This window comes from Mobula hypostoma, chromosome 7 (assembly GCF_963921235.1).
Source record: "Mobula hypostoma chromosome 7, sMobHyp1.1, whole genome shotgun sequence".
Classification (NCBI taxonomy): domain Eukaryota; kingdom Metazoa; phylum Chordata; class Chondrichthyes; order Myliobatiformes; family Myliobatidae; genus Mobula; species Mobula hypostoma.
The window spans coordinates 180,948,980-180,974,642 of NC_086103.1; the positions used below are offsets into that span (position 1 = coordinate 180,948,980).

At 42.9% G+C, this 25,663-nt stretch overlaps 1 protein-coding gene across 1 annotated transcript in view; it reads left to right on the plus strand.

Moving 5' to 3' along the window:
• The window catches only part of wnt11 (wingless-type MMTV integration site family, member 11), a 76,077-nt gene extending 56,022 nt beyond the window's left edge, over positions 1-20,055 (plus strand). The window contains exons 3-6 of the mRNA XM_063052975.1: positions 1,168-1,403; positions 3,732-4,009; positions 6,171-6,463; positions 19,079-20,055. Of these exons, the coding sequence (XP_062909045.1) occupies positions 1,168-1,403; positions 3,732-4,009; positions 6,171-6,463; positions 19,079-19,253 (982 nt within the window). The 3' untranslated portion in view covers positions 19,254-20,055. The remainder of the gene's footprint in view (positions 1-1,167; positions 1,404-3,731; positions 4,010-6,170; positions 6,464-19,078) is intronic.
• Positions 20,056-25,663: the final 5,608 nt, after the last annotated feature.

The following is a 25,663-nucleotide window of genomic DNA, read 5'->3' on the forward strand; positions in this document are numbered from 1 at the left end:
GTGTGCTGTTCCAGTCTTCCCTTTACAGGAAAGAGGTTGAGGCTTTAGAAAGGATGCAGAAGAGGTTCACCCATCAGCCAGGACTTACCCCCTTCTCATGACCGCCATCAGGGAGGAGGTGCCTGGGGACACACATTCAACGTTTCAGGAACAGCTTCTTCCCCTTCGCCATCAGATTTCTGAATGGGCCATGAACCCATGAATACTACCTGGATTTTTGTTTAATGCTTTGCTCAATACGACTGCCGCACAGTGTAGTGCCTTACAGTACCAGCAACCCGGGTTCAATCCCCACCACTGCTTGTACGTTCTGTCCCTAACCATGTGGGTTTCCTCCTGGTGCTCCGGTTTCCTCCCACAGTCCAAAGACGTACCAGTTGGTAGGTTAACTAGTCCTGTGACTGGGCTATGGCTAAATTGCGGGTATTGCTGGGCAGCAAGGCTCGAAGGGCCAGAAGGCCTATTCAATAAATAAATATACAGCCAACAAATTTCATGATATATGCCGGTGATGCTAAACCTGACTCTGATTCGGGATTAGAGGGCATCACCTAGAAGGAGAAGCTGGACAAACTCGGGTTATTTTCTCCGGAGCATCAGAGGCTGAAGATTCGGAGACCCGACAGAAGTTCATAAAATCACAGGAGGTGTCGATAGGACTGATGGAGTCTTTTCCCCAATGTGAAATACTCGAGGATACGGCTTTAAAGTGAGAGGGGGAAAATGTAAAGGAGATGTGCAGGGCAAGATTTTTCCATGGACAGTGGTGGTGTTGGTAGCAGGTATGATAGTGGCACTTAAGAGACTTCTATATGTCGGCAGAGTAACGTAGGGAGGCTGGAGGGATATAGACCAGGTGAAGGCAGTTACATTTAATTTAATTTGGCATCATGTTCAGCACAGACATTGTGGGTCGAAGGGCCAGTTCATGTGCTGTACTATTCTAAGTTCTTTGTTCAATATTCTGTGTACTTTGTTCTTATTAAGGACATCAAAAGTTATGGGGAGAAGGCAGAAGGATGGGGTTTTGAGAGGGAAAAGAAATCAGCCATAATGGAATGGTGGAGCAGACTTGATGGACTGAAAGGCCTAATTCTGCCCCTATGTCTCATTGTACTCTATATGTTATGTTCTATGTTTTGTGTTAAATGTTCTGTTTCCATATAGGGCTCTGGCCAGGACTGGCTCCTCAATTCCCTTCAATCAGACACAGAACTGTAAGCACCTGGAGGGACTGGTCTCTGCGCAGCAGCAGCTTTGCCGAAGTAACCTGGACCTCATGCAGAGCATTGTCCAGGCAGCTAGAGAGGTCCAAAAGACCTGCCGGAAAACTTTCTCCGATATGAGGTGGAACTGTTCTTCCATTGAACTGGCTCCCTACTTCTCACCGGACCTGGAGAGGGGTAAGAATAATTGCTGAATTAGCTGAAGGACGTCGTGGAATCATTCAGCACGGAAACAGAGTCAACCATCCATCTATGCCAATCCAATACTAATCCCGATTTATTCTCCCCATGTTCCCGTCAGCTCTTCCCGGATGTTACTATTCTCCCGTGCTTAACCTACCAACCCGAATAACTTTAGGATGTGGGAGGAAGCTGGAGCCCCAGAGGAAACCCACATGGTCAATGGTAGAGCATGCAATCTCCACATAGACAGCATCAGAGATTAGTATTGAACCCAGATCACTGGAGATGTGAGGCAGCTAAGGTGACATCCTTCTATTCTGAAGCTATGCCTTTTGGTCATAGACTCTCCTACCATTGGAAACATCCTCTGTGCATTCATTCTATCTAGGTCTTTCAATATTCTATATGTGTCAATGACATTTCCCCTCATTCTTCTAAATTCCAGCGAGCACAGGCACAGAACCATCAAGTTAACCTCATGTGTAAACCCTTTCATTCCCAGGATAATTCTCATAGACCTTTTCTTGACCCTCTCCAATGCCAGCACATCCTTTCTTAAATAAGTGGCCCAAAACTGCTCACAATACTCCAAGTATGGTCTGACCAATGCCTTATAAACCATCTTATGTTACATCTATTAACCAATTGTTAAATACATCCATCAGTAACATCAACTCTCCCTCAATCATACCACCATTAACCCTTCCAAATGGCATCTCCACCATCTTTTCACAACCTCTTTACCAACCCTTCAAACATCCTCTCATCTACCCTTCAATTAGCCAACACATTCACCCTTCCATCAATTACATGTTGTTACTGGGATGCCATGTACTTGGATTTGCAGAAGGCCTTTGACAAGTTGTCATATGTGAGACTACTTAACAAGATAGGAGCCCATCGTGCCATCGTCTGCTCCACCATTTCTTCATGGCCAATTTATTGTCCATCTCAACTTCATTCTCCTGCCTTGTATCCTTTGACGCCCTGATTAATACACCTCTGACTTAAATATACCCAATGACTTGACCTGTACAACTGTCTGTGGCAATGAAATCTACAGATTCACCACTTTCTGAGATTTTCCTCATTTCAGATCTAAATGGACGTCCCCCTATTCTCAGGTTGTACCTTCTGGTCCTAGACTCCCCCACTATAGGAACCATCCTCTCCAAGTCCACTCTATCTTTCAGTATTCGATAGGTTTCTATGCAATTCCCCCCTATTCTTCTGCACTCCAGTGAGTACAGGCCTGGAGCCATCAAACACGTGGATAAGAGGCACTAAGACCCACAAACAGGTAGGGAATGTGTGGATGTAGGTAGATCACATACAGGCAGTATCCATGATCTCATGGTCAGCATAGCCATCAATGAATGGGAGTTACTGCACTGTGACGTTCTATTTTACTTCTTTACTTAGAGACACAGCATAGTTACAGGCCCTTCCAGCCCAAAGAGTCTGCACCATCCAATGACACGCATGTGACCGACTAACCTATACGTCTTTGGAATGTGGGTGGAAACCCACACGGTCACGGGGAGAACATATGAACTCCTCACACTGAGTGACGGGAATTGGTCCAAGGTCGCTGGCGCTGCTGCTTGCTCTTTGCTCGAACAGGAGAACTCCTCTCAGAGGGCGGAGCAAGCGTGCAACGAGCTGCCCAGAGGCAGACGCGGGTTCAGTGGCATGGGCGCATGGATGGGAGGTGTTTTTAGGGGATTTACAAGGATGTTGCCGGGACTTGAGAAACTCAGTTACAGAGAAAGGTTGAATAGGTTAGGACTTTATTCCCTGGAGCGTAGAAGAATGAGGGGAGATTTGATAGAGGTATATAAAATTATGATGGGTATAGATAGAGTGAATGCAAGCAGGCTTTTTCCATTGAGGCAAGGGGAGAAAAAAACCAGAGGACATGGGTTAAGGGTGAGGGGGGAAAAGTTTAAAGGGAACATTAGTGGGGGGCTTCTTCACACAGAGAGTGGTGGGAGTATGGAATGAGCTGCCAGACGAGGTGGTAAATGCAGGTTCTTTTTTAACATTTAAGAATAAATTGGACAGATACATGGATGGGAGGTGTATGGAGGGATATGGTCCGTGTGCAGGTCAGTGGGACTAGGCAGAAAATGGTTCAGCACAGCCAAGAAGGGCCAAAGGGCCTGTTTCTGTGCTGTAGTTTCTATGGTTCTAAGTTCCAGGTCTAGGTAGATGGGACTAGACAGAAGATCGGGTTTCATGGACTAGATGGGCTGAAGGGCCTGCTTCTGTGCTGCAGTACTCTGTGACTCTGTAAGTGATTACCTGAGCTTCTCACCCCAGGTACCAGGGAGTCAGCATTCGTCCATGCTTTGTCCGCGGCTGCCATCAGCCACACGATAGCCAGGGCCTGTACATCAGGGGACCTCCCAGGCTGCTCCTGTGGGCCAGTTGCCTCTGAGGCCGCGGGGCCCGGATTCCGATGGGGCGGGTGCAATGACAACCTCAACTACGGGATCCTGCTGGGGTCCAAGTTTTCTGACTCGCCGATGAAAATGAAGAAAAGCAGGTCACAGGCAAACAAGCTGATGAACCTACACAACAGCGAGGTTGGACGGCAGGTAAAACTGGACAAGAAAAGTTTTCAAAAGCGTTGCTTTCTCAGAAATTTATTTATGATTATGATAGAACACTTGAAGCTGAACACAAGTATAATTTCAGACTACTTGTATCATGTAGAAATTTAGAGAAACAAGGAATTAACTTTTGTGGAATATAATGCATTTAATTCCGTAACGGTGCTGATGCTAAGCTAAAAATGTTTTGTTCATGATTTTCATTTGTACTTGATGTTTAAGGCTTCTCATTTAAGTGTCCCAACAATAATCAGCCAGCTTTGATGGATTCCAGTTGCCCTGATACTGTTTCTTCATGATTGTGATGCCCTGGTGAAACCTTTCACCTGCTCCTCAATGACAGTGCCAAGATTTGCAGGGAAGAGGTCAAAATGGGAATGCAGAAAATGAATCTTTAGTGACATGTTGCACTTCATGGATTTTTTAATGCTTAAAGCACGTTGACAATCAGTTGCACATAATCTGGTGCTCTGAGGATGCCAGGAAAGCCTTCCATGTGATTTTCTCTGGCCCCACTAGAAGTTCTTCAAATTGCCTGTCACCGATGACCTGTTTGATTGGTGGAACAACAAAAATGCCTTCCTTAACCTTGGCAAGGGATATTCTGACTTGAAATATGAATTGAGATAACAAATATAGGTGACTTAAAAAATAGTGCATGATGGGGAAATTTCAAGGTGATTTTCATGATCAGCAGCCCAAAATCCATAAGATACACCCAAAAGTATTCAGGAAGCAAAATCTTTGTTATTCAGTGTAACTAATGAAGGACGTAGTTATTGGTGCAGCATTTCTACATTTTTTTTAGATTATGAGACCACTCGGTCCTCTTTTATTGTCATTTAGAAATGCATACATGCATTAAGAAATGATACAATGTTTCTCCGGAGTGATATCACAGAAAATGGGACAAACCAAAGACTAACACTGACAGAAACACATAATTATAACATATAGTTACAGCAATGCAAAGCAATACCATAATTTGATGAAGAACAAACCATGGGCACGGTAAATAAAGACTTTAAAGTCCCTGAGTCGATTGACTCCCGAGTCCCCGATAGCAGGCAGCAAAAGGGAGAAACTCCCTGCCATAAACCTCCAGGCACCGTCAACTTGCCGATGCCTTGGAAGCAGCCGACCACAGCCGACACTGAGTCCATCCGTCCGAAAACTCCAAGCTTCCAAACAGCCTCTCGAGCGCCATCCTCTGCCGAGCGCCTTCGACCTCTCCCCGGCCGCTGAAACACACAAAGCCGAGGATTTCAGGGCCTTCTGCTCCGGAGATTCCAGTTACCACACAGTAGCAGCGGCAGCGAAGCGGACATTTCAGAAGTTTTCCAGATGTTCCTCCGTGCTCTCACGTCTGTCTCCATCAAAACAGAATTGTGCACGGTCCCCTACTTGACAGATAACAGACATCACCATCGAAGTGGCTGCGCGCACTGCTGTCGCACTGCCATCTTCTCCTCCATTAAACCATTTGAGAAATATTACAAAGTATGTTCATTTCTGTCACGTAATGATGCTGAAAAAAGAATTCAGCCTTTATATTGAATAGACTTTACTGCAATACACTTGTTACTGGTCTTCTAAAGCAATTAATTGACAAACTTAAACCCATTCAGAACGCCACTGCTAAACTTTTAACCAAAACCAGGATGAGGGAGCATATTACTCCATCTTAACTCCTCTTCACTGGCTTCCTGTATCTTTTAGAATGATTTTAAAGTTTTGTTACTCGTTTTAAAGCTCTTAATGGCCTGGGACCGGAGAACATCACAGAATCACTTTTGTTTTATAATCCTGCTCAAGATCTCAAGTCTTCTTCCGCTGGTCTCTTAAATTTAAACAGTCCCCCTCAAAAGATATTTGGCAGCTCAGCTTTTTTTGAACTATGCTCCTAAACTGTGGAATTCAATATCCAAAACTAGAAAGGATGCAAACTCAGTTGACACTTTTAAACACCAGCTCAAGCCTATTTATTTAACCTTGCTTTTAATTAACATCTTTTTATCTTTAACTTTCATGTTTGTACCGTATCCCATTGTAAAGCGCTCTGAACTGCACTGTCTGCATGAAAAGCGCTCTGTAAATAAAGTTATATTATTGTTATTATTAATCTTTTTTATTCTGCCACTTCCAGGCCCTCAGGGCATCGGTGGAGGTGAAGTGCAAGTGTCATGGAGTTTCAGGCTCCTGCTCGGTTAAGACCTGCTGGAAAGGGCTGCAAGAGCTCAGCAGCATCGCCCAGGACCTGAAGCTGAAGTATCTGTCGGCCACCAGGGTGGTGCACCGACCCGTGGGCACGCGGAAGCAGCTCGTCCCCAAGGACATTGACATCCGGCCCATCCGGGAGAACGAGCTGGTGTACCTGCAGAGCTCGCCAGACTTCTGCACCAAGAACGTGAAGCTGGGCTCCAACGGGACGCAGGAGAGGTGAGGCGATGAACTTAATTTCATTTAAGTGATACGGCGCAGAACAGGCCTCTCTGGTCCAGTGAGCTGTGTCGCCCTGCAACCATCAGGAGAGGGAAGGGAGATAGGCAGCCAGTGCAGAGTACTCCTGTGGCCGCTCCCTATCAAAAATAAGCACACTGTTTCGGATACTGTTGGGAAGGACAAACTACCGAGGAAGCCGCCGTGACTAAGTCTCTGGCACTGAGTTTGGCTTGAGGCTCAGAAGGGAAGGGAGGAGAGCAGGGGTGATAGGGGATTCCATAATTAAAGGAGCCGAAAGGAGATTCTGTGGATGTGAAAGAGACACCAGGGTGGTATGTGGCCTCCCAGGTACCAGGGTCAGAGATGTCTCGGATCGCGCCCATGGCTTTCTGAACAGTCAGACGTCTTGGTACACATTGATACCAACAACATAGGGGAAAAGGGAGGAGGTCTTGAAGAGAGGATATAGCAAGTTAGGCACTAAGCTGAGAAGCAGGATCTCCAGGTTAGTAATCTCTGGATTGCTGCCCGTGCCTCATGCTAGTGAGGGTAAGAATAGGATGATCTGGCAGGTGAATCTGTGCCTGAGAAAGTGGTACAGGCGGCAGAGGTTCAGATTTATGGATCGTTGGGATCACTTCTGGGGAAGGTATGACCTGTACAAGAGGGACAGGATACACCTGAACCTGAGGGGAATTAATATCCTTGTGAGCAGGTTTGGTAGGGTTGTTGGAAAGGGTTTAAACTAATTTGGCAGTGGAATGGGAACCGGAGTGTTAGGACTGAGGGTGGTGTACAATTAGATGCAGTGTGCAGTGAGACTGGAAAAAGAACAGGCAGATGACAGGGAAAAACTACAGTCAATGGGATGAGTTACAGTGTAACAGGGGGCCAAAATCAAAAAGGGTGAAGAATACAAGAGTGAAGGTGTTATATTTGAATGCACGCAGTACATGGAATAAGGCTGATGATATTGTAGTGCAGTTAGAGATTGCTAATTGTCTGTGGGCAGCTCTGATTCGTGGCTGAAAGAAAGTGTAGTTGGGAGCTTAACATCCAGGAATTCACATTGGATCAAAAGGACAGGCAGGTAGGCAAAGGGGATGGAGTGGCTATATTGGTAAAAAATGAAATCGAATCCTTATAAGTTAGGTCTTTACTCTTTGGAGCGTAGAAGGTTCAGAGGAGACTTAATAGAGGTGTTTAAAATTATGAGGGGGATTGATAGAGTTGACGTGGTTAGACTTTTTCCATTGAGAGTGGGGAAGATTCAAACAAGCGGGCATGGGTTGAGAATTAGAGGACAAAAGTTTCGGGGTAACATGAGGCTGTGTGGAATGAGCTTCCAGCAGAAGTGGTTGAGGCAGGTTCGATGTTGTCGTTTAAAGTTAAATTGGATAGATATATGGACAGGAAAGGAATGGAGGGTTAGGGGCTGAGTGCAGGTTGGTGGGATTAGGTGAGAGTAAGAGTTCGGCATGGACTAGAAGGGCCGAGATGGCCTGTTTCCGTGCTGTAATTGTTATATGGTTATATGGTTATGTGACAAAAGATCGGAAGATGTAAAATCCTTGTGGGTAGAGTTAAGAAACTGCAAGGATAAAAATACTCTGATTGGAGTTTTGTACTGTATAGACTTCTGAACAGTAGCAAAGATGTGGCCTACAAATTACAATGGGAGATAGAAATTGTATGGCAAAAGGGGAACGTTATGTTAGTCACGCGGGATTTCAATATGCAGGTAGATTGGGAAAATTCTGTTGGTACTGGACCCCAAGGGAGGGAATTTAAAGAATGGCTATGAGATGGGTTTTTAGAGCAGCTTGTGATTGAGCCCACTAGGGGGAAAGGCAGTTTTGTTTTGGGCGTTGTATAGTGAACTAAATTTGATTAGGAAGCTTAAGATAAAGGAACCCTTAGGAGACAATGATCATAACATGATAGGATTCATCCTGCATTTTGAGAAGGAGAAGATAAAATCAAATATGTCAGTATTACAGTGGAGTATAGGGAATTACAGAGACATGAGAGAGGAGCTGGCCAAAATTGATTGGAAGGGAACACTAGCAGTGATGATGGAAGAACAGCTTCTGGGGGAAATTCAGAAGTGAATGTCCTATTGGATGGACTCTCAACCACCCACCTTCCCCGTCACCTGGCTTCACCTATCACCTGCAAGCTTGTACTCCCCCCTTCCCCTTCCCCAATTTCTTATTCTGGCTTCTTCCCTCTTCCTTTCCAGTCCTCATGAAGGCTCTTGGCTCAAAATATTTAGTGTTTATTCCTCGCCATGGATCTGCCTGCTTCTCCAGAATTTGTATGTGTTGCTCTACATTTCCAGTATCTCTTGTGTTTACACTGAGTTAATAGTTTTCATAGCCTTTTTAAGCCTTCTAAACACTTCTTTGGTGTCCAAGTCAAATTGAGTTTATTCTTATATGGACATATGGACAGGACAGCTCTACAATGGCCAGTCAAAACTGCCCAACACATCTCCAGGACAAGCCTACCCGCCATCAAGGACATACATACAGAAAGGTGCCGGAAAAGGGCCAGTAGCATCATGAAGGCTCCCACCCACCCTGCTCATGGACTGTTTCTCCCACTCCCATCAGGGAGGAGGCTACGTAACATCCACACCAGGACCACCAGACTCAAAAACAGTTACTTTCCCCAAGCAGTAAAGCTGATCAACACCTCCACCACCACTACTTTATCATTTCGTGTCAGTCACCTTATGTACAGACACTCCTGTACCTAGTGTCACTTTATGGACATACAATCAATCTGTGTATATAAGCTACCTTATATATTTATATTTTTTTTGTATTGTGTTCTCCATCTTACTGTGTTTTTTTTGCGCTGTATCGGATCTGGAGTAACAATTATTTCATTCTCCTTTACACTTGTGTATGGGAAATGACATTAAGCAATCTTGACCTTAACCTTGACCTTGAAGATAAGGGAGGTACAAGGGCAAAGAGAAGACTTGCAGTGTGTCTCGGAAATGTAGATTCAGAGAACACAGAGCACATAAAGTATACATGTGTTAGACAAGACAATAAATGAAATACTGTAGGTTATAGTGAATTGGCTGGAACTGAACACAATACTTGAAGGGATATCTGGAGCGGTAATTGATGACCCTCATTAGACCAGGTGAAGGATCTCATCCCAAAACATTGTCCATTTCTTTCCATAGGCATTTCTCTTCAGCATCAAGGATATGCTCTCTCTCACTGCTACTGAGGGAAGGAGGTACAGGGGTCTCAGGACACACACCATCAGGTTCAGGAACAGTTATTGCCCCATTATCATCTTGCACAGATGGGATAACTTCACTCACCCCAACATTGAACTGTTCACACAAACTATGGACTCACTTTCAAGCACTTCTCATCTCACGTTCTCAATATTTATTGCTTATTTAGATCATAGACCATAAGACCATAAGACATAGGAGAAGAATTAGGCCATCAGACCCATCATGTCTGCTCCACCATTCAATCGTGGCTGATCCTATTTTCTGTCCTCCTCAGCCCCAGTTCCTGGCCTTTTCCCCGTAACCTTTGATGCCAGGTCCAATTAAGAACCTATGAATCTCTGCCTTAAATATACCCAACAACCTGGCCTCCACAGCTACATGTGGCAACAAATTCCCCAAATTCCCCACCCTTTGGCTAAAGAAATTTCTCTGCATCTCTGTTTTGAAAGGGCGCCCCTCTATCCTGCGGCTGTGCCCTCTTGTCCCAGACTCTCCCACCATGGGAACATCCTTTCCACATCTACTCTTTCAACATTCAAAAGGTTTCAATGAGATCCCCCCTCACCCTTCTGAATTCCAGCGAGTACAGACCCAGAGCCATCAAACATTCCTCGTATGATAACCCTTTCATTGCTGGAATCATTCTTGTGAACCTTCTCTGGACCCTCTCCAATGCCAGCACATCTATTCTGAGATGAGGGGCCCAAAACTGTTCACAATACTCAAGGTGAGGCCTCACCAGTGCCTTATAAAGCCTCAGCATCACATCCTTGCTCTTGTATTCTAGACCTCTTGAAATGAATGCTAACCTGGCATTTGCCTTCTTCACCACCAACTCAACCTGCAAGTTAACCTTTAGGCTGTTCTGCACAAGGACTCCCTAGTCCCATTGCTCTCAGATTTTTGATTTTCTCCCCGTTTAGAAAATAGACCACACAATTATTTCTACTACCAAAGTGTATGACCATGCAATTTCCAACATTGTATTTCATTTACTTATTTATTCATTTCATTGTATTTCATTTATTCTTCTTATCATTTATATTTTTTGTTTCTTTCTATTTACTATGAATGCCCACAGGAAAATGAATCTCAATGTAGTATTGAACTGAATTGACTTTTCTACTTATATCCCTCATATACATGAGGAGTAAAAATATTTATGTTAAGTCTCTGTCTAAATATGCAATGTGCAATTTATAATGAATATTATGTACAACAGGATAGTCAATATAACACAGAAATACAGTTGTGTCAGCATGAATTAAGCAGTCTGGTGGCATGGTGGATATGGTGTCATATCTGTACCTTGATAATAAATTTACTTTGAACTTTGGCTCTGATGGTGTCTGAACCACTGAGTCCCTCCAGCATCTTGTGCATTCTTCCAGATTCCTGCATCTGCATCTCTCTTCTGTCTCCTGAACTAGCACTGCCAGCCACGGTGGTAGAGGGGGATACAATAGGGTCTCTTATGAGACTCTTAAATAGGTACATTGAGCTTAGAAGAATAGACTAGGGAAATTCTAGGCAGCTTCTAGAGTAGGTTACATGGTCGGCACAACATTGTGGGCCGAAGGGCCTTTAATGTGCTGTAGATTTCTATTTTTCTATGTTTCTAAAATGCTGGAGGAACTCAGCAGGCCAGGCAACATCAGTGGAAAAGAGTAAACAGTCAACGTTTCGGGCCAAGATGGATCTTCAGGACCCTCTTGGCCTCGTTTCTTTGTTGGAACAACTGTATACCTCTTTGTAAATAAACTCAGAGTGCAAACAGGAAAAAAACAGTTCGCAAGAAGGGTTTTTTTGTGTGAAGAGGCCATTAGCAACTCTTTGTCACTTAGTCGTAATTTTACAGCGATACCCAGTGGCTGCTAAATCACTCACTGGAAATAATGCATTAGTTAAAGCTTTTGTGTGATTAACAAGAGACTTCTCTAAGTGCTGATGGATATCCTGTTCCTTACTTTGTCAGAGGAGAAACCTATATGACTTTAAAATGCTGTCAGATCTTTGTCTGTTGACAGCAACTGAGCATTTCACTTTTCAGCACCTAGATAGCTCACCTTCTCAATCAGAATCAGGTTTAATATCTCCGGCATACATCGTGAAATTTGTTTCGTATATAGTTAAATTAGTAGTGCAAAATTAAAAATAAATTAATATGTCCATTCAGAAATCTGATGGCAGAGGGGAAGAAGCTGTTCCTAAAGCATAGAGTGTGTGCCTTCAGGCTCCTGTACATCTTCCCTGATGGTAGCAGTGAGGACAGGGGATGGCTTGGTTGATGGGGGTCTTTAATGATGGATGCGTCTTTTTGAGACATCGCTCCTTGAAGATGCTCTGGATACCATGGGGCCTTCCTGATACCTTCCCCCGACCCCCCATAGAATATAGAATATAGAACAGCCTAGCACAGCACAGGCCCCTCGGCCCAGAATTTCGTGCCGACCTTTCAACCTTCTCCAACATCAGTCTGACACTTCCGTCCCACTTAGCACATTTTTCTATCACCCATGTGCCTGTCTAAAAGTTTCTCAAATGCCCCTAGTGTACCTGCCTCTACCACCACCCCTGACAGAGCATTTGTGTACTCACTACTCTCTGTGTAAAGACTCTGTGTCTCCCCTATACTTTCCTCCAATCACCTTAAGATTATGCTCCTTGTATTAGCCATTTCTACCCTGGGAAAAAGGTGATTGCTGGCCACTCAATCTCTGCTTTTACCATCATGTACACGTCCATCAAGTCACCTCTCATTCCCCTTCACTCCAAGAGAAAAGTCCTAACTTGTTCAACCTGTCCTCATAAGACATGCTCTCTAATCCAGACAGTTTTCTGGTAAATCTCCTCTGCACCCTCCCTAAAGAGGGTCCAATTAGAGACACATTAAATCACACCAGTCACCACACACTTGGCTGGAAATTGGCTTTGAGGGTCTTCCTGAAGGAAGAGAGGTAGAAGGGTTTAGAAAAGAAATTCCAGACCTTCAGGTGTTGAACATTAAAATGATGCCCCTTCCAGTCCCTGAGGGATGGAACGTATGAGAACTCAGTTGAAGGAACACTGATATCTCACAGAGTTGTACAGGTGGACTGGGTTACAGAAAAAGAGAGAGTCAATATATACCACGGGTTCGGTTATATTCAGTTCTGGTCACCTCATTATTGAACGAAGTGGAAGGTTTAGCCTGTAAGACCATTAGATATAGGAGCAGAATTAGGCTATTTGGCCCATCGAGTCTGCTCCTCCATTTCAACCCTCTCAGCCCCAATCGCCTGCCTTCTCCCCGTATCCCTTTATGCCCTGACTAATCAAGAATCTATCAACTTCTACCTTAAATATATCCAATGACTTGGCTTCCACAGCTGCCTCTGGCAACAAATTCCACAGATTTTCCACTCTATGTCTGGCTAAAAAAATTCCTCCTCAACTCTGTTCTAAAATCTGAGGTGCGAAGGGACTTGGGAGTCATTCTGCAGGATTCTCTAAAGGTATACTTGCAAGTTGAGTCAGTGGTGAGGACATCAACTGCAATGTTAGTGTTCATTTCAAGAGGACTAAAATATAAGGGAAAGGATATAATGCTGAGGCTTTATAAGGCATTGGTCAGAACACACAGAGTATTGTGAGTAGTTGTGGGCCTCTTTTCTAAGAAAGAATCTGCTGATATTGGAGAGGGTCCAGAGGAGGTTCACAAGAATTATCCAGGAATGAAACGGTTGATGTACAACAAGTATTTGATGGCTCTGGGCCTGTACTGGCTGGAATTTAGTAGAATGAAAGGGCATCTCATTGAAACCTATCAAATATTGAAAGTCCTAGAAAGAATAGATGTGGAGAGGATGTTTCCTAAAGTGGGTAAGTCTAGAACTTGAGGTCACAGTCTCAGAATAGAGGAACTTCTATTTAGAATAGAAATGAGAAGGAATTTCTTTACGCAGAAGGTAGTGAATCTGTGGAATTCATTGCCACAGATGGCAGTGGAGGCCAAGTTATTGTGTATATTTAAAGTGGAGGTGGATAGGTTCTTGATTAGCAAGAGGGTTAAAGATTACAGGGAGAAGATATGAGAAAGGTCTTCTGATAGTGAAACTGCATCAAGAATTTATAGGTGACAATTCAAGGAAATCTTGCAACCCAAGGGGCATTAAGAGAGGATAGGATAAAAGACTATTCACTAGCACATATGTTGGAGGCTAAGAAGGAGGCTCCACCATCCAGACCATGCTCTCTTCTTACTGCTGCCATCGGGCAGGAGGTACAGGAGCCTTAGATCCCACACCAGCAGGTTCAGGAATAGTTATTACCCTTCAACCATCAGGCGTCTGAACCAATGTGGACAACTTCTCTCACCTCATCTCTGAACTGATTCCACAACCTATGGACTTACTTTCAAGGACTCTACAACTAATGTTCTCAGTATTATTGATTTACTTTTTAAATTTATGATTATTAATATATTTTTTATTTGCACAGTCTGTCTTTTGCACATTGGTTGCTTGTCCGTCTTTGTGTGTAGTTTTTCATTGACTTCATTGTATTTCTTTGTCCTTCTGTGAGTGCCTGCAAGAAAATGAATCATGGGGTTGTATATGGCGACATGTACACACTTTCATAGTGAATTTATTTTGGACTTTGAACTCCATGAACACTAGCAGGACAACTCCTTCTTGTGTCTGGATCAGTAGTGTTGCCGCGTGTGGGTCTTTGGAAGGCATATGACATGCCTGCCTTTATTTTGGGTTCAAGAGTCAGGAAGAAATGTTGCAGCCTTGTAAAACTCTAGTCAGACCACATCTGGAGTATTGCCATACAGTTCTGGCCGCTCCATTAGATGAAGGATGTCGAGGCTTTGGAGGAGGTACAGAAGAGGGTTACCAGGATGTTGCCTCTTGGATTAGAGGGCACGTGCTATAAAACAAGAGGGTGGAGAAACCTGGGCTGTTTTCTCTGGAGCAGTGGAGCTGAGAGGAGATCTGATGGAGTTTTATAAGATTATGAGATGCATAGAGAAGTAGACAGGCAGTATCTTTTTCCCAGGGTTGAAATGTCTAATACCAGATGGCATGAATTAAAGGTCAGAGGGGGTAATTTCTAAAGAGATGTGAGGGGCAAGTTTTTTTTTTACAGAGAATGGTAGGTGGTTGGAATATTTTGCCCTACTTATTTAATTATTTATATACATTTCTCACTGTAATTTACAGTTTTTATTATTATATATAGCACTGTCCTGCCGCTGCATAACAACAAATTTCACGACAAATCCTGACGATATTAAATACGATTTTGATTCTAATTCTCAGTCTTTTAAGCTAAGCACTGTATAGATAGACACATGAATGTGAGGAGAGTGGAAAGATATGGACATTGTGTAGGCAGAAGGGATTAGTTTCGTTGGCCATTTGATCACTAATGTAATTGGTTAGGCACAACATTGTGGGCCGAAGGGCCTATTCCTGTGTACTATTCTGCGTTCTATCTCATATAATGATGAGCTGGAGTACAGGAAGGAGCGAGAGCTTAGTGACATAGTGTCGTGAAAACATGGTTTCAATGTGAAGAAACAAAAGAGCTGGTCATTGAGGTCAGAAAGGGACGCGGTGAACACACTGCGTCTTCTTTTTCAGTACCTTATCCTGCATTGCTATTCCTTTACATTGTTCTATCTTAATGATCTGATCTGTATGCAAGACAAGCTCTTCACTGTATCTCAGTACACATGACAATAATAAACCAATACCAAGAACTAAGAACTGCAAGAACCCCATCTTGTCTGATTATCAGCCACATATAGAAACTAGCACATTTTTTCATAGACTCCAAAACAATTACTTTCCCCAAGCAGTAAGGCTGATCAACACCTCCACCCACTAACCCAACCAACCACACCCCCAACCACCACTACTTTACCATTTCCTGTTAATATCACCATATGTAAGAGTCTCCTGTGCCTAGGGTCACAGGGACACCTTATGGACATACAGTGCCTATAAGGAATATTCACCACCCCCCCCCCCGGAAGTTTTCATGTTTTTTTGTTTTACAACATTGAATCACAGTGGATTTAATTTGGCTTTTTTGACACTGATCAACAGAAAAGACACTTTCACGTCAAAGTGAAAACAAATCTCATCAAAGTGATCTAAATTAATAACAAATAGAAAACACAGAATAATTGATTACAACAGTATTCACCCCCTTCAAACCAGTGTTTAGTAGATGCGCCTTTGGCAGCAATTACAGCCTTGCGTCTGTGTGGATAGGTCTCTATCAGCTTTGCACATCTGGACACTGCAATTTTTCTCCATTCTTCTTTACAAAACTGCTCATGCTCTGTCAGATTGCATGGGGATTGTGAGCTATGTCCCCTCTAAGCTGTGTGCGTGTGCGCGCACACACACGTTTTCAACCAGCGCACAAATTAATGTTTGCACAAAGGGTTAGTTACCTAAAATAATGTAATAATTAATAATTATACTTATAGAAAATAATCTTTTAGCTAAATGTTTCTGTTAACTAGTTAGTCAGTTTTTCAAATGCCACAATGCACGTCACTAATTTACGTCACCTCACCTTTCCTGTTCCGGTTTGTACAGCTGCATCACGGCGGCAGCCATCTTTGGCAGACAGTGTTCATATCGTAAAGTTTACAAAGATCTGTTTCAAATCCTGTAGATAGCTTACTAAGTTTTCATTGAAAAAAATATTGATTCACTATGTCGAATTCAAAAGAAGCAAAGGGTGTGAAGTGCAAAAGAACTGCAAATTTGTTTAAAGTTGAATGGCTTAACAAAATAGTAGAAACTGCTACACCAAAAGCTCATGAGGTCATGAACGTTCAGCTAGGAGAAATATTTATGTATGATTCGGAAACTGGAGTTACCTGTTTGTATTGTTGTGATGCGAAAGTTGCTGGAGAACTTGCTAGTGGAAAGAAGTGGGATGATATTTGGAAACTTGACTTTTTGAAGCGACATTTGGCAAGTAAATCACAAGTATTTATAAATAGTCTTTGTGTTCATCTAGAAGAAAGGTTTCCTGAAGATGAGGTACAAGAATGGTCAGCTTTTGATTTCTCCGCAATTGCAGATTGTGACTTCACATTTGGTGATGAACAAGTTAATGCCTTTTGTCTAAAATATCATGATTTTCTAGCTGAAAATACTTTAATAGTTAGACAGTTTAATGATTTCAAATTTTCCGTGCAAGAAAAAATTAAATCCAAACTGATTTCAAACTTTGCTCAAATGGTGGCATTTGTACTTCAAAATGAACAGTTTTGCGACCTTGCACAGTGGTTGGACATTGGGGGAACCTTTCTTGTGTCCAGTGCGGACTGTGAGCGAGGTTTTAGCCTAATGAATCAACTCTAAAACAGGCTGAGAAACTGTTTAGGTGAATGTCATTTGGATATGTTAATGAGAATCAAAAGCTATCAATTGGATGGCAGTTCTATTAGTCTAGATAGAGTTTACAAAGAATGGGTAAATGCCAAAGACAGGAGAGAGTAAAAACAACTGAGTGACCTAAATATATATGTTATTTTGTTGTTATTCTGTGCAGTTTTATGTCAAATATTTTGTAAACCTACATAAACTGTGCCATGTGTGCATCCAGTGTGCACATACTTTTGTCACAGGAAAAGATTTGTACAACATAAGATTTTTGCACACACTGTCTACTAAAAATTAGAGGGAACGTTGATTGTGAGTGAACAGCCCCTTTCAAGTCCAGCCACAAATTCTCAATTGGATTGAGGTCTGGACTCTGACTTGGCCACTCCAGGACATTAATTTTGTTGTTTTCAAGCTATTTCTGTGTAGCTTTGGCTTTATGCTTGGGTTCATTGCCTTGCTGGAAAACAAATCTTCTCCCAAATTGCAGTTCTCTTGCAGACTGCATTGGGTTCTTCTCCAGGATTTCCCTGTATTTTTCTGCATTCATTTTACCCTCTACCTTCACAAGTCTTCCAGGGCCCACTGTAGTGAAGCATCCCCACAGCATGATGCAGCCACCACCATGCTTCACGGTAGAGATGGTGTGTTTTTGATGATGTGTGGTATTTGGCTTATGCCAAAAATTCAATTTTGGCTTCATCAGACCATAGAACCTTCTTCCAGCTGACTTCAGAGTCTCCCACATGCCTTCTGGCAAACTCTAGCCAAGATTTCATGTGAGTTTTTTTCAACAGTGGCTTTCTCTTTGCCATTCTCCCAAAAAAGCTGCGACTGGTGAAACTCCTGGGCAACAGTTGTCACATATGCAGCCTCTCCCATCTCAGCCACTGAAGCTTGTAACTCCTCCAGAGTTGTCATAGGTTTCTTGGGGACCTCTCTCACTAGTCCCCTTCTTGCACGGTCACTCAGTTTTCAAGGACAGCCTGCTCTAGGCAGATTTACAGCTGTGCCATATTCTTTCCAATTCTTGATGATTGACTTAGGATATTCCAAGGGATATTCAGTGACATGGAAATTTTCTTGTCCTCACTTGTGCTTTTCAATAACCTTTTGCAGAGTTGCTTGAAGTGTTCCTTTCTCTTCATGGTGTAGTTTTTGCTAGGATCCAGATACAGGGGTATTTTTACTACAATCAATTGAACCACCTTAACTGCATACAGGTGATCTCAATTTAACTAATTATGTGACTTCTAAAACCAATTGGCTGCACCAGTGACAAATTGGTGTGTCATATTAAAGGGGGTGAACACTTAACGCAATCAATTATTTTATCTTTTATATTTCTAATTAACTTAGATCACTTTGTAGAGATCTGTTTTCACTTTGACATGAAAAAGTCTTTTTTCTGTTGATCAGTGTCACAAAAGCCAAATTTTATCCACTGTGATTCAATGTTGTAAAACAATAAGCTACGAAAACTTCCAAGGTGGTTGAATACTTTTTATAGGTACTGTTATGTATTTAAATATATTGCGTTCTTTATCTTAATTGTGTTTTTTTTTGTGCTGTATTGGATACGGTGTAGCCTTTATTTCATTCTCCTTTACACTTGTACAGGAAATGTTATTAAAGAAGGTGAATCTTGAATGAGTTTTGTTAAATTCGGTGATTAATTAAAACAACCAAGAGGTTAATGTATTCCTGTGCTGACTCGGTGTCGTTGTAATGCATGTCTGCAGTGAGCATTACACTACCCGAGAAGCTTAAAGATCAGAAGTTAAGTCAAGGCACTGACTATTCTTTTCTTTTTGGTATTTTTGGTCCTTATTATTGTCACATCATTAAAGCGGTACTTAATTAGTCAGGTCGTCAAAGGTGATGGGGAGAAGGCTGGAGAATGGGGTTGAGAAAAATAATAAATCTTTCTCTGCTTGATCCGCTCCGCAGACAATGCAACAAAACGTCGAACGGCAGCGACAGCTGTACCCTGATGTGCTGCGGCCGCGGTTACAACCCATACACAGAGAAGGTGGTCGAGCGTTGCCACTGCAAGTACCACTGGTGCTGCTATGTGACCTGCAAGAAATGCGAGAGGATGGTGGAGAGGTACGTCTGCAAGTGAGCCTGCCCCCTCCCCACATCCTACAACCCCCTCCCCTCTCCCCCCCCCCAACTCCCCACCACCCCTTGAGAACAACCCTCGGCGATACTGGCAGAACCAAAGAAGGGCACTCAGTCCACCTTTGACGGCTCAGCGTGCATCAGCTTCCAATGCCACCTCTGCAATGTGTGCACGTATGGAGATACTTGTGCTCCCCCAAGGATGGGTATCTCTCCTTCGAACATCTACTTGCACAACTCACTGGATTTTCAAGAGAACTATAGAGGAGGTGACTTTTATCGATCATCATTTGTCCTTCTATGGTGAGTCCCCCACTTCCTGCATGTTTCCGCCTACTCACTCTCCCTCTTGAGAAGACCACCTTTCCGATCCAAAATCCCAAATGCTGTTGCTTTTCCCGAAGAAATGAGTGAGTAGTCGCATCTGATTGCTGAGAGACAGAAGGTATTGACATTTGGGATTGGCGTGGGCGAAACTTGGGGGAGATACACGTTCCTGACCCCCATTGGCAAACTTATGCCTAACATCAGGAAAAGGAAAATGGGAATTTAATTCCATGCTGCCTTCTGTTTCCATGGAGACTTTCCCAAATGCAGGAATTGGAAGTCCACAAACAGGTATTGGATGAGCTTCTAGACTTTGGCAATATGTTGTTTGGGATTTCCCACATCCCCCGTGACAAATATACTGTATATATTTTTTGTATTACTGGCTACAAAATAATTTTTTCAAAATCTGAAAAAAATTACTATTTATGAAACTTTAGAATTGTACTTTTTGAGACTTTAAAAACAGAAGCGTTTGTGAAAGCAATGTCCTATTTTTTTTCAAAAGACTTTTAAATAAATAAATAAATCTTTAAAAATATTTCACATTATTCCTCCTCTTAATACTCAAAACTAATTGTTGCATCAAAGTTTACTTTAATAAGCAAACCTATTCTCTTTAATCTTTCTGCATTGTTCTTCGTTGCAGTGGGACCTCCAGTAGCAGACCCACATGAATACTCTTTGACAGAGAGGAAATTCTAACTAAGCCCAGCTCTAAAGTCAAAGTAAATTTATTATCAAAGTACATGTATGTCACTAAATACTACCTTGAGATTTATTTTATTGTGGGCATTCACAGTAAAGACAAAGAGACACAATAGGATCAGTGAAAAATGACATAATGTATTTATTTATTTTTATTTATTGCGATATAATGTGGAATAGACTCCTTGAGCCACACCACCCAGCAACCCACCGATTTATTCCTAATCACGGGAAGATTTACAATGAACAATTAACCTACTAACCAGTATGTCTTTGGGATGTGGGAGGGAATTGGAGCACCTGGAAGAAACCCACGTGGTCATGGAGAGAACGTACGAACTCCTTATAGACAGCAGCGGGAATTGAACCCGGGTCGCTGGTACTGTAAAGCGTTGTGCTGGCCACTACACTACCATGCCGCCCAAAGACGGACAACCAAGCAACGTGCAAAAGACAACAAAGAGTTCAAATACAAAAAGAAAAACAAAGTAATCATAATAAATTAATGTGTCCTCAAAGTTATTTATAACTTGAGTTGTAGAGTCCTTGAAAGTGGGTCCATAGGTTATGGAATCAGTTCATTGTTGGGGTGAGTGAATTCACCCACTCTGGTTCAATGACTTAGTTCTATTCTGGCCAAGTCAAGTCAAAGTGAAGTTTATTGTCACATGGACCAGTGCACAGACACAGTGAAAATCATACATGGGCAACATCACAGGCACACATCATCTTATAAGCAGCATTCACAAGGAAAATATGAATTACACATAAATTATACATAATTTTTACAATAATGGATAGAATTAGAACAAAATATAATGAACACAAGAGGTTTAGCAGATGCTGGAGATATTGAGATCCTCCTTGGCCTGAAGTTCCCCTCTGTTACATACGTGGGTTATGACCAAAGGAAAAGTGGCTGGAGTCGCTTAGCACTTTCCTGCAAGAGTGTTTATTAGGTGTGTCAAATATCAGGCTTACAAAAATTTGTGAAAGTTAGTGAAAAGAAAACTGCCAATATTTACAAAAAGATATCTACCAGAGAACGCAATAATAGCTCCATATTTATACTTGGCCAATGTGAACTCCTGACATGCCCGATCTCTCTCTCCTACCGAGAGCAACCACCCCTGTTTATTTGGCACCAGGACATACCATGTTTAATTACCACAAAGTTAACTTAAGACTACACATGAATTAGAAAATGATGCACCCCACAATGTAGTTACAATCATATTACAAAATGAACCGAACTGTCTACCTTAAATACAGTATTCATAAGAACATAAGAAATAGGAGCAGGAGTCGGCCACCTGACCCGTCGAGCCTGCTCTGCCATTCAATAAGTAAGATCATGGCTGCTCTGGCCATGGACTCATCTCCACCTACCTGCCTTTTCCCCATAACCCTTAATTCCCCTACTATGCAAAAATCTATCCAACTTTGTCTTAAGTACATTTACTGAGGTAGCCTCCACTGCTTCATTGGGCATAGATTCACCACTCCTTGGGAAAAGCAGTTCCTCCTCATCTCTGTCCTAAATTTACTCTCCCAAATCTTGAGGCTATGTCCCCTAGTTCTAGTAACATATTCATACAACATATACCCATTTACACATCCCCATTACCAAACAAATGGAATATTCTGCTGTGTGTGGTGGTGGGAATGGAACCTTGAAGCCAACCCGAGTTCATCAGCTCGGTTTAGGACCCATTATGAGAACGTACCGGGGAAGACAATGAAGTGCGCACACTCAGCGCAAGGACAGCAGGATAACAAGGCAATGATTGTGTGTGTGTGTGTGTGTGTGTAAGGCGTGTGTTTACTGAGTGCTCTCTGATACATTACCACCCTCCACAGGTGCTGCATGACTTGTCGAGTGGAATGTTTGAAGGAAAGTAGCTGTTTTTGAAACAGGTAGTGTGGGGCTTCAGGCTCCTGTACCTCCTGCTCACTTTTTAAAAATTTATCATGGAATAGGCCCTTCCTCCCCTTTGAGCCGCGCCACCCAGCAATCCCCCAATTTAACCCTATAGCCTATTCCCAGGACAATTTACAATGACCAATTAACCCACCAACCGGTAAGTCTTTGGACTGTGGGAGGAAACCAGGGGACCTGGAGGAAGCCCATGCGGTCTGAAGGAGAACATACAGACCCCTTACGGACAACAGCCGCGGGTGCCGGTACTGTAAAGCATTGTGCTATCCATTATGCTACTATGCCACCCCAGTGATGGCAGCTACGAGAGGAGAGCAGGACCTGGACATTCCTCACATTCGAATTGCCATACCAGACTATGATGCAACTAGTCACGATATTTTCAAGATGAATTTGCTGTCGTGTGCACAAGTGCGATGAGATACAAGTACAATGAAAAACTTGCAGCAGCATTGCAGGCATGTAGGGACAGATAACACACAGAATATGAATTGTACATATATTCTATAGGTCAGTAGTAGCTTGCTCTCCATATTGTACAGCCCTGGCTTGCATATCTAGACAGATAGGATGCAACATCCATATTTGACCCTGATCAAGGAGGCCTTCATATACAAGTTAGTGAAGAGAAAAAAAGACAATCTCATTCTAGTTCAGAATACTGTTGGATTGCCTCTATTGTTTGCATGATTTGTGTTTCTTTTCCTCTCTTTCTCTGCACAGTGTTGGTTGGTCTTTCTTTTTTTAATTGGGTTATTTGGGTTTCTTGCTTTATGGCTGCCTGTAAACAGACAAATCTCAAGGTGTACAATTTATACATTCTTTGACAATAAGTGTGTTTTGAATACCTCAGTGCAAAAAGCAAAGACACAAACAGCGACAAGTCTTTTGTAGTGCAAGTGGTGGTCCGTAGTGTTCTGTTGCAGAGGTACAATGAACATTGTGCAGTTCGATTCAGCAGCCGAATGGTTGAAGGGAAGTAGTTGTTCCTGAACTTGGTGCAGTGGGACGTCTCCTTCAGTACCTCCCGCCCAGTAGTCGCATTGAGAAGAGGGCATGACCCAGATGGTGGGGATCTTTGACGATAGATGCTGCCTTCTTGAGGCAGCACCCACTGTAGATGTTGTCAGTAGTGGGGAGAGTGCAAGAAACTGCAGAGAGTAGTGGACACAGCTCATCTCATTATGGAAACCAGCCTCCCCTCCATGGACTCTGACTACCCTTCCTGCTGCCTTGGGTAAAGTGCCAGCATAATAAAGGACCCATCTCCTCTCTTCTCCCCTCTCCCATCAGGCGAAGATACGAAAGCTTGAGAACATCAAGAACAGCTTCTACCCCACTGTTGTCAGACACAGATAGACCTCTTGTACGTAAAAGATGAACTTTTGACCAGACAATCTACCTTATCATGATCCTTGTACCTTATTGTCTACTTGCTCTGCAATTACCCTGTGACTGCAGTAATGTGCAAAAGTCTTCAGCATTATACATAGCCAGAGTGCCTAAGGCTTTTGCACAGTGCTGTAATTGCATTAATGAGCAGCTCTACAGGTGTACCTAATAAAGCGGCCACTGAGTGTTTTTTTTTGGGTCAGGTGATGCTCTTTTTTGTAAAAAGTGTATAATTTACAGTACTGTGCAAAAGTCTTAATCACATACATATAGATAGATAGATATACTTTATTGATCCTGAGGGAAGTTGGGTTTCGTTACAGCCGCACCAACCAAGAATAGAGAGTAAATATAGCAATACAAAAACCACAAACAATCAAACAACAAAATGCAAACTATGCCAGATGGAAAATAAGTCCAGGACCAGCCTATTGGCTCAGGGTGTCTGACCCTCCACGGGAGGAGCTGCAAGTTTGATGGCCACAGGCAGGAACGACCTCCCGTGACGCCCAGTGTTGTATCTCGGTGGAATGTGGCCGAAGTCCAACAGCAAAAAGTTCAATATCCGATCTTCAAACATGTTCCTCGATCGTAATATGACCCGGATAGCTAGTGTGCTAGCTTTGCTCAGAACTTAACACTGTAACACTATTTGTAGAGGTCAATTCTCTGAGTCTAATCACATATTCAAAGCTAGTGTGCTAGCTTTGCTCAGAACCTAACACTGTAACATTATTCGTAGAGGTTGATTCTCTGATTGGAGATCTAGTGATGTGTCGCAGGGACTGGTCCTGGGTCTGTTGTTGTTTATAATCTATATTAAAGATTCCGGTGATAATGTTGTAAACTGAATCTGCAAATTTACACATGACACCAAGATCGAGGGCATAGTGGATAGTGAGGAAGGCTATCAAAACTTGCAGTGGGACGTGGACCAGCTGGGAAAATGGACTGAAAAAAAAAATGGCAAGTGGAATTTAATGCAAACAAGTGTGAGGTGTAGTTTGGGAGGACAAACCAGGACAGGGCGTACTCCTCAGAGTTGGGGCATTGATGAGCGTGGTAGAATAAAGGGACCTGGGAATTCATTATCCATTATTCCTTGAAGGTGGCGTCACAGGTAGATAGAGTCATAGAGAGAGCTTTTAGTACATTGGCCTTCAGAAATCAGGGCACTGGGAACAGGAGTTGGGATGTTATGCTGAAGTTGTATAAGACATTGGTGAGGCCTAATCTGGAGTATTGTGTCCAGTCTTATTGACGGATTTCAATAAGACTGAAAGAATTCAGAGAAAATTTATCAGGATGTTGTTGGATCCTGTGGACCTGAGTTAAAAGGAAAGGCTGAATAAGTTAGGACTTTCTAACCTGAAGCACAGGAGAATGAGGGGAGATATCCAAAATTATGAGGGGTATAGGTGAATGCATGCAGGCTTTTTTCTCTCAGGGTGGGTGAGACTAGGACTAGAGGTCAAAGGGTTTAGGGTGAAAGGTGAAATATTGAAGGGAAATCTGAGGGAATTCTACTTCACTCAGAGGGTGGTACGACTGTGGAACAAGCTGCCAGTGGACATGGTAGATGGGGGGGGGGGGTTGAATTGTAACATTTAAAAGAAGTTTGGATATGGATGGAGGACTATGGTCCAGGTACAGGAAGATGGAAGTAGGCCCAGGAATCCAGTGGCCCGGATGGACTAGATGGGCTGAAGGTTCTGCTTTTGCGCTGTAGTGCTCCATGACTCCATAACTATCCTCTGCATTCTGCTACTGCTCTTCCTTTTGCACCAGCTCCATTTTGAAAGGATATCAAGCAAACATCCAAGGTGTTTCACTCTACCTCGGCACCTGCGACAATAATAAACAGATTTACCAAATACCAATTTACATACATGGCGCACTTGGAGTATTGTCAACAGTTTTGGGCCCCATTTCTCAGAAAGGATATGTTGTCATTGGAGAGAATCGAGAGGAAGTTCATGAGGATGATTCCAGGAATGAAGAGGTTAACATATGAGGAGCGTTTGGCGGCTTTGGGCCTGTACTCA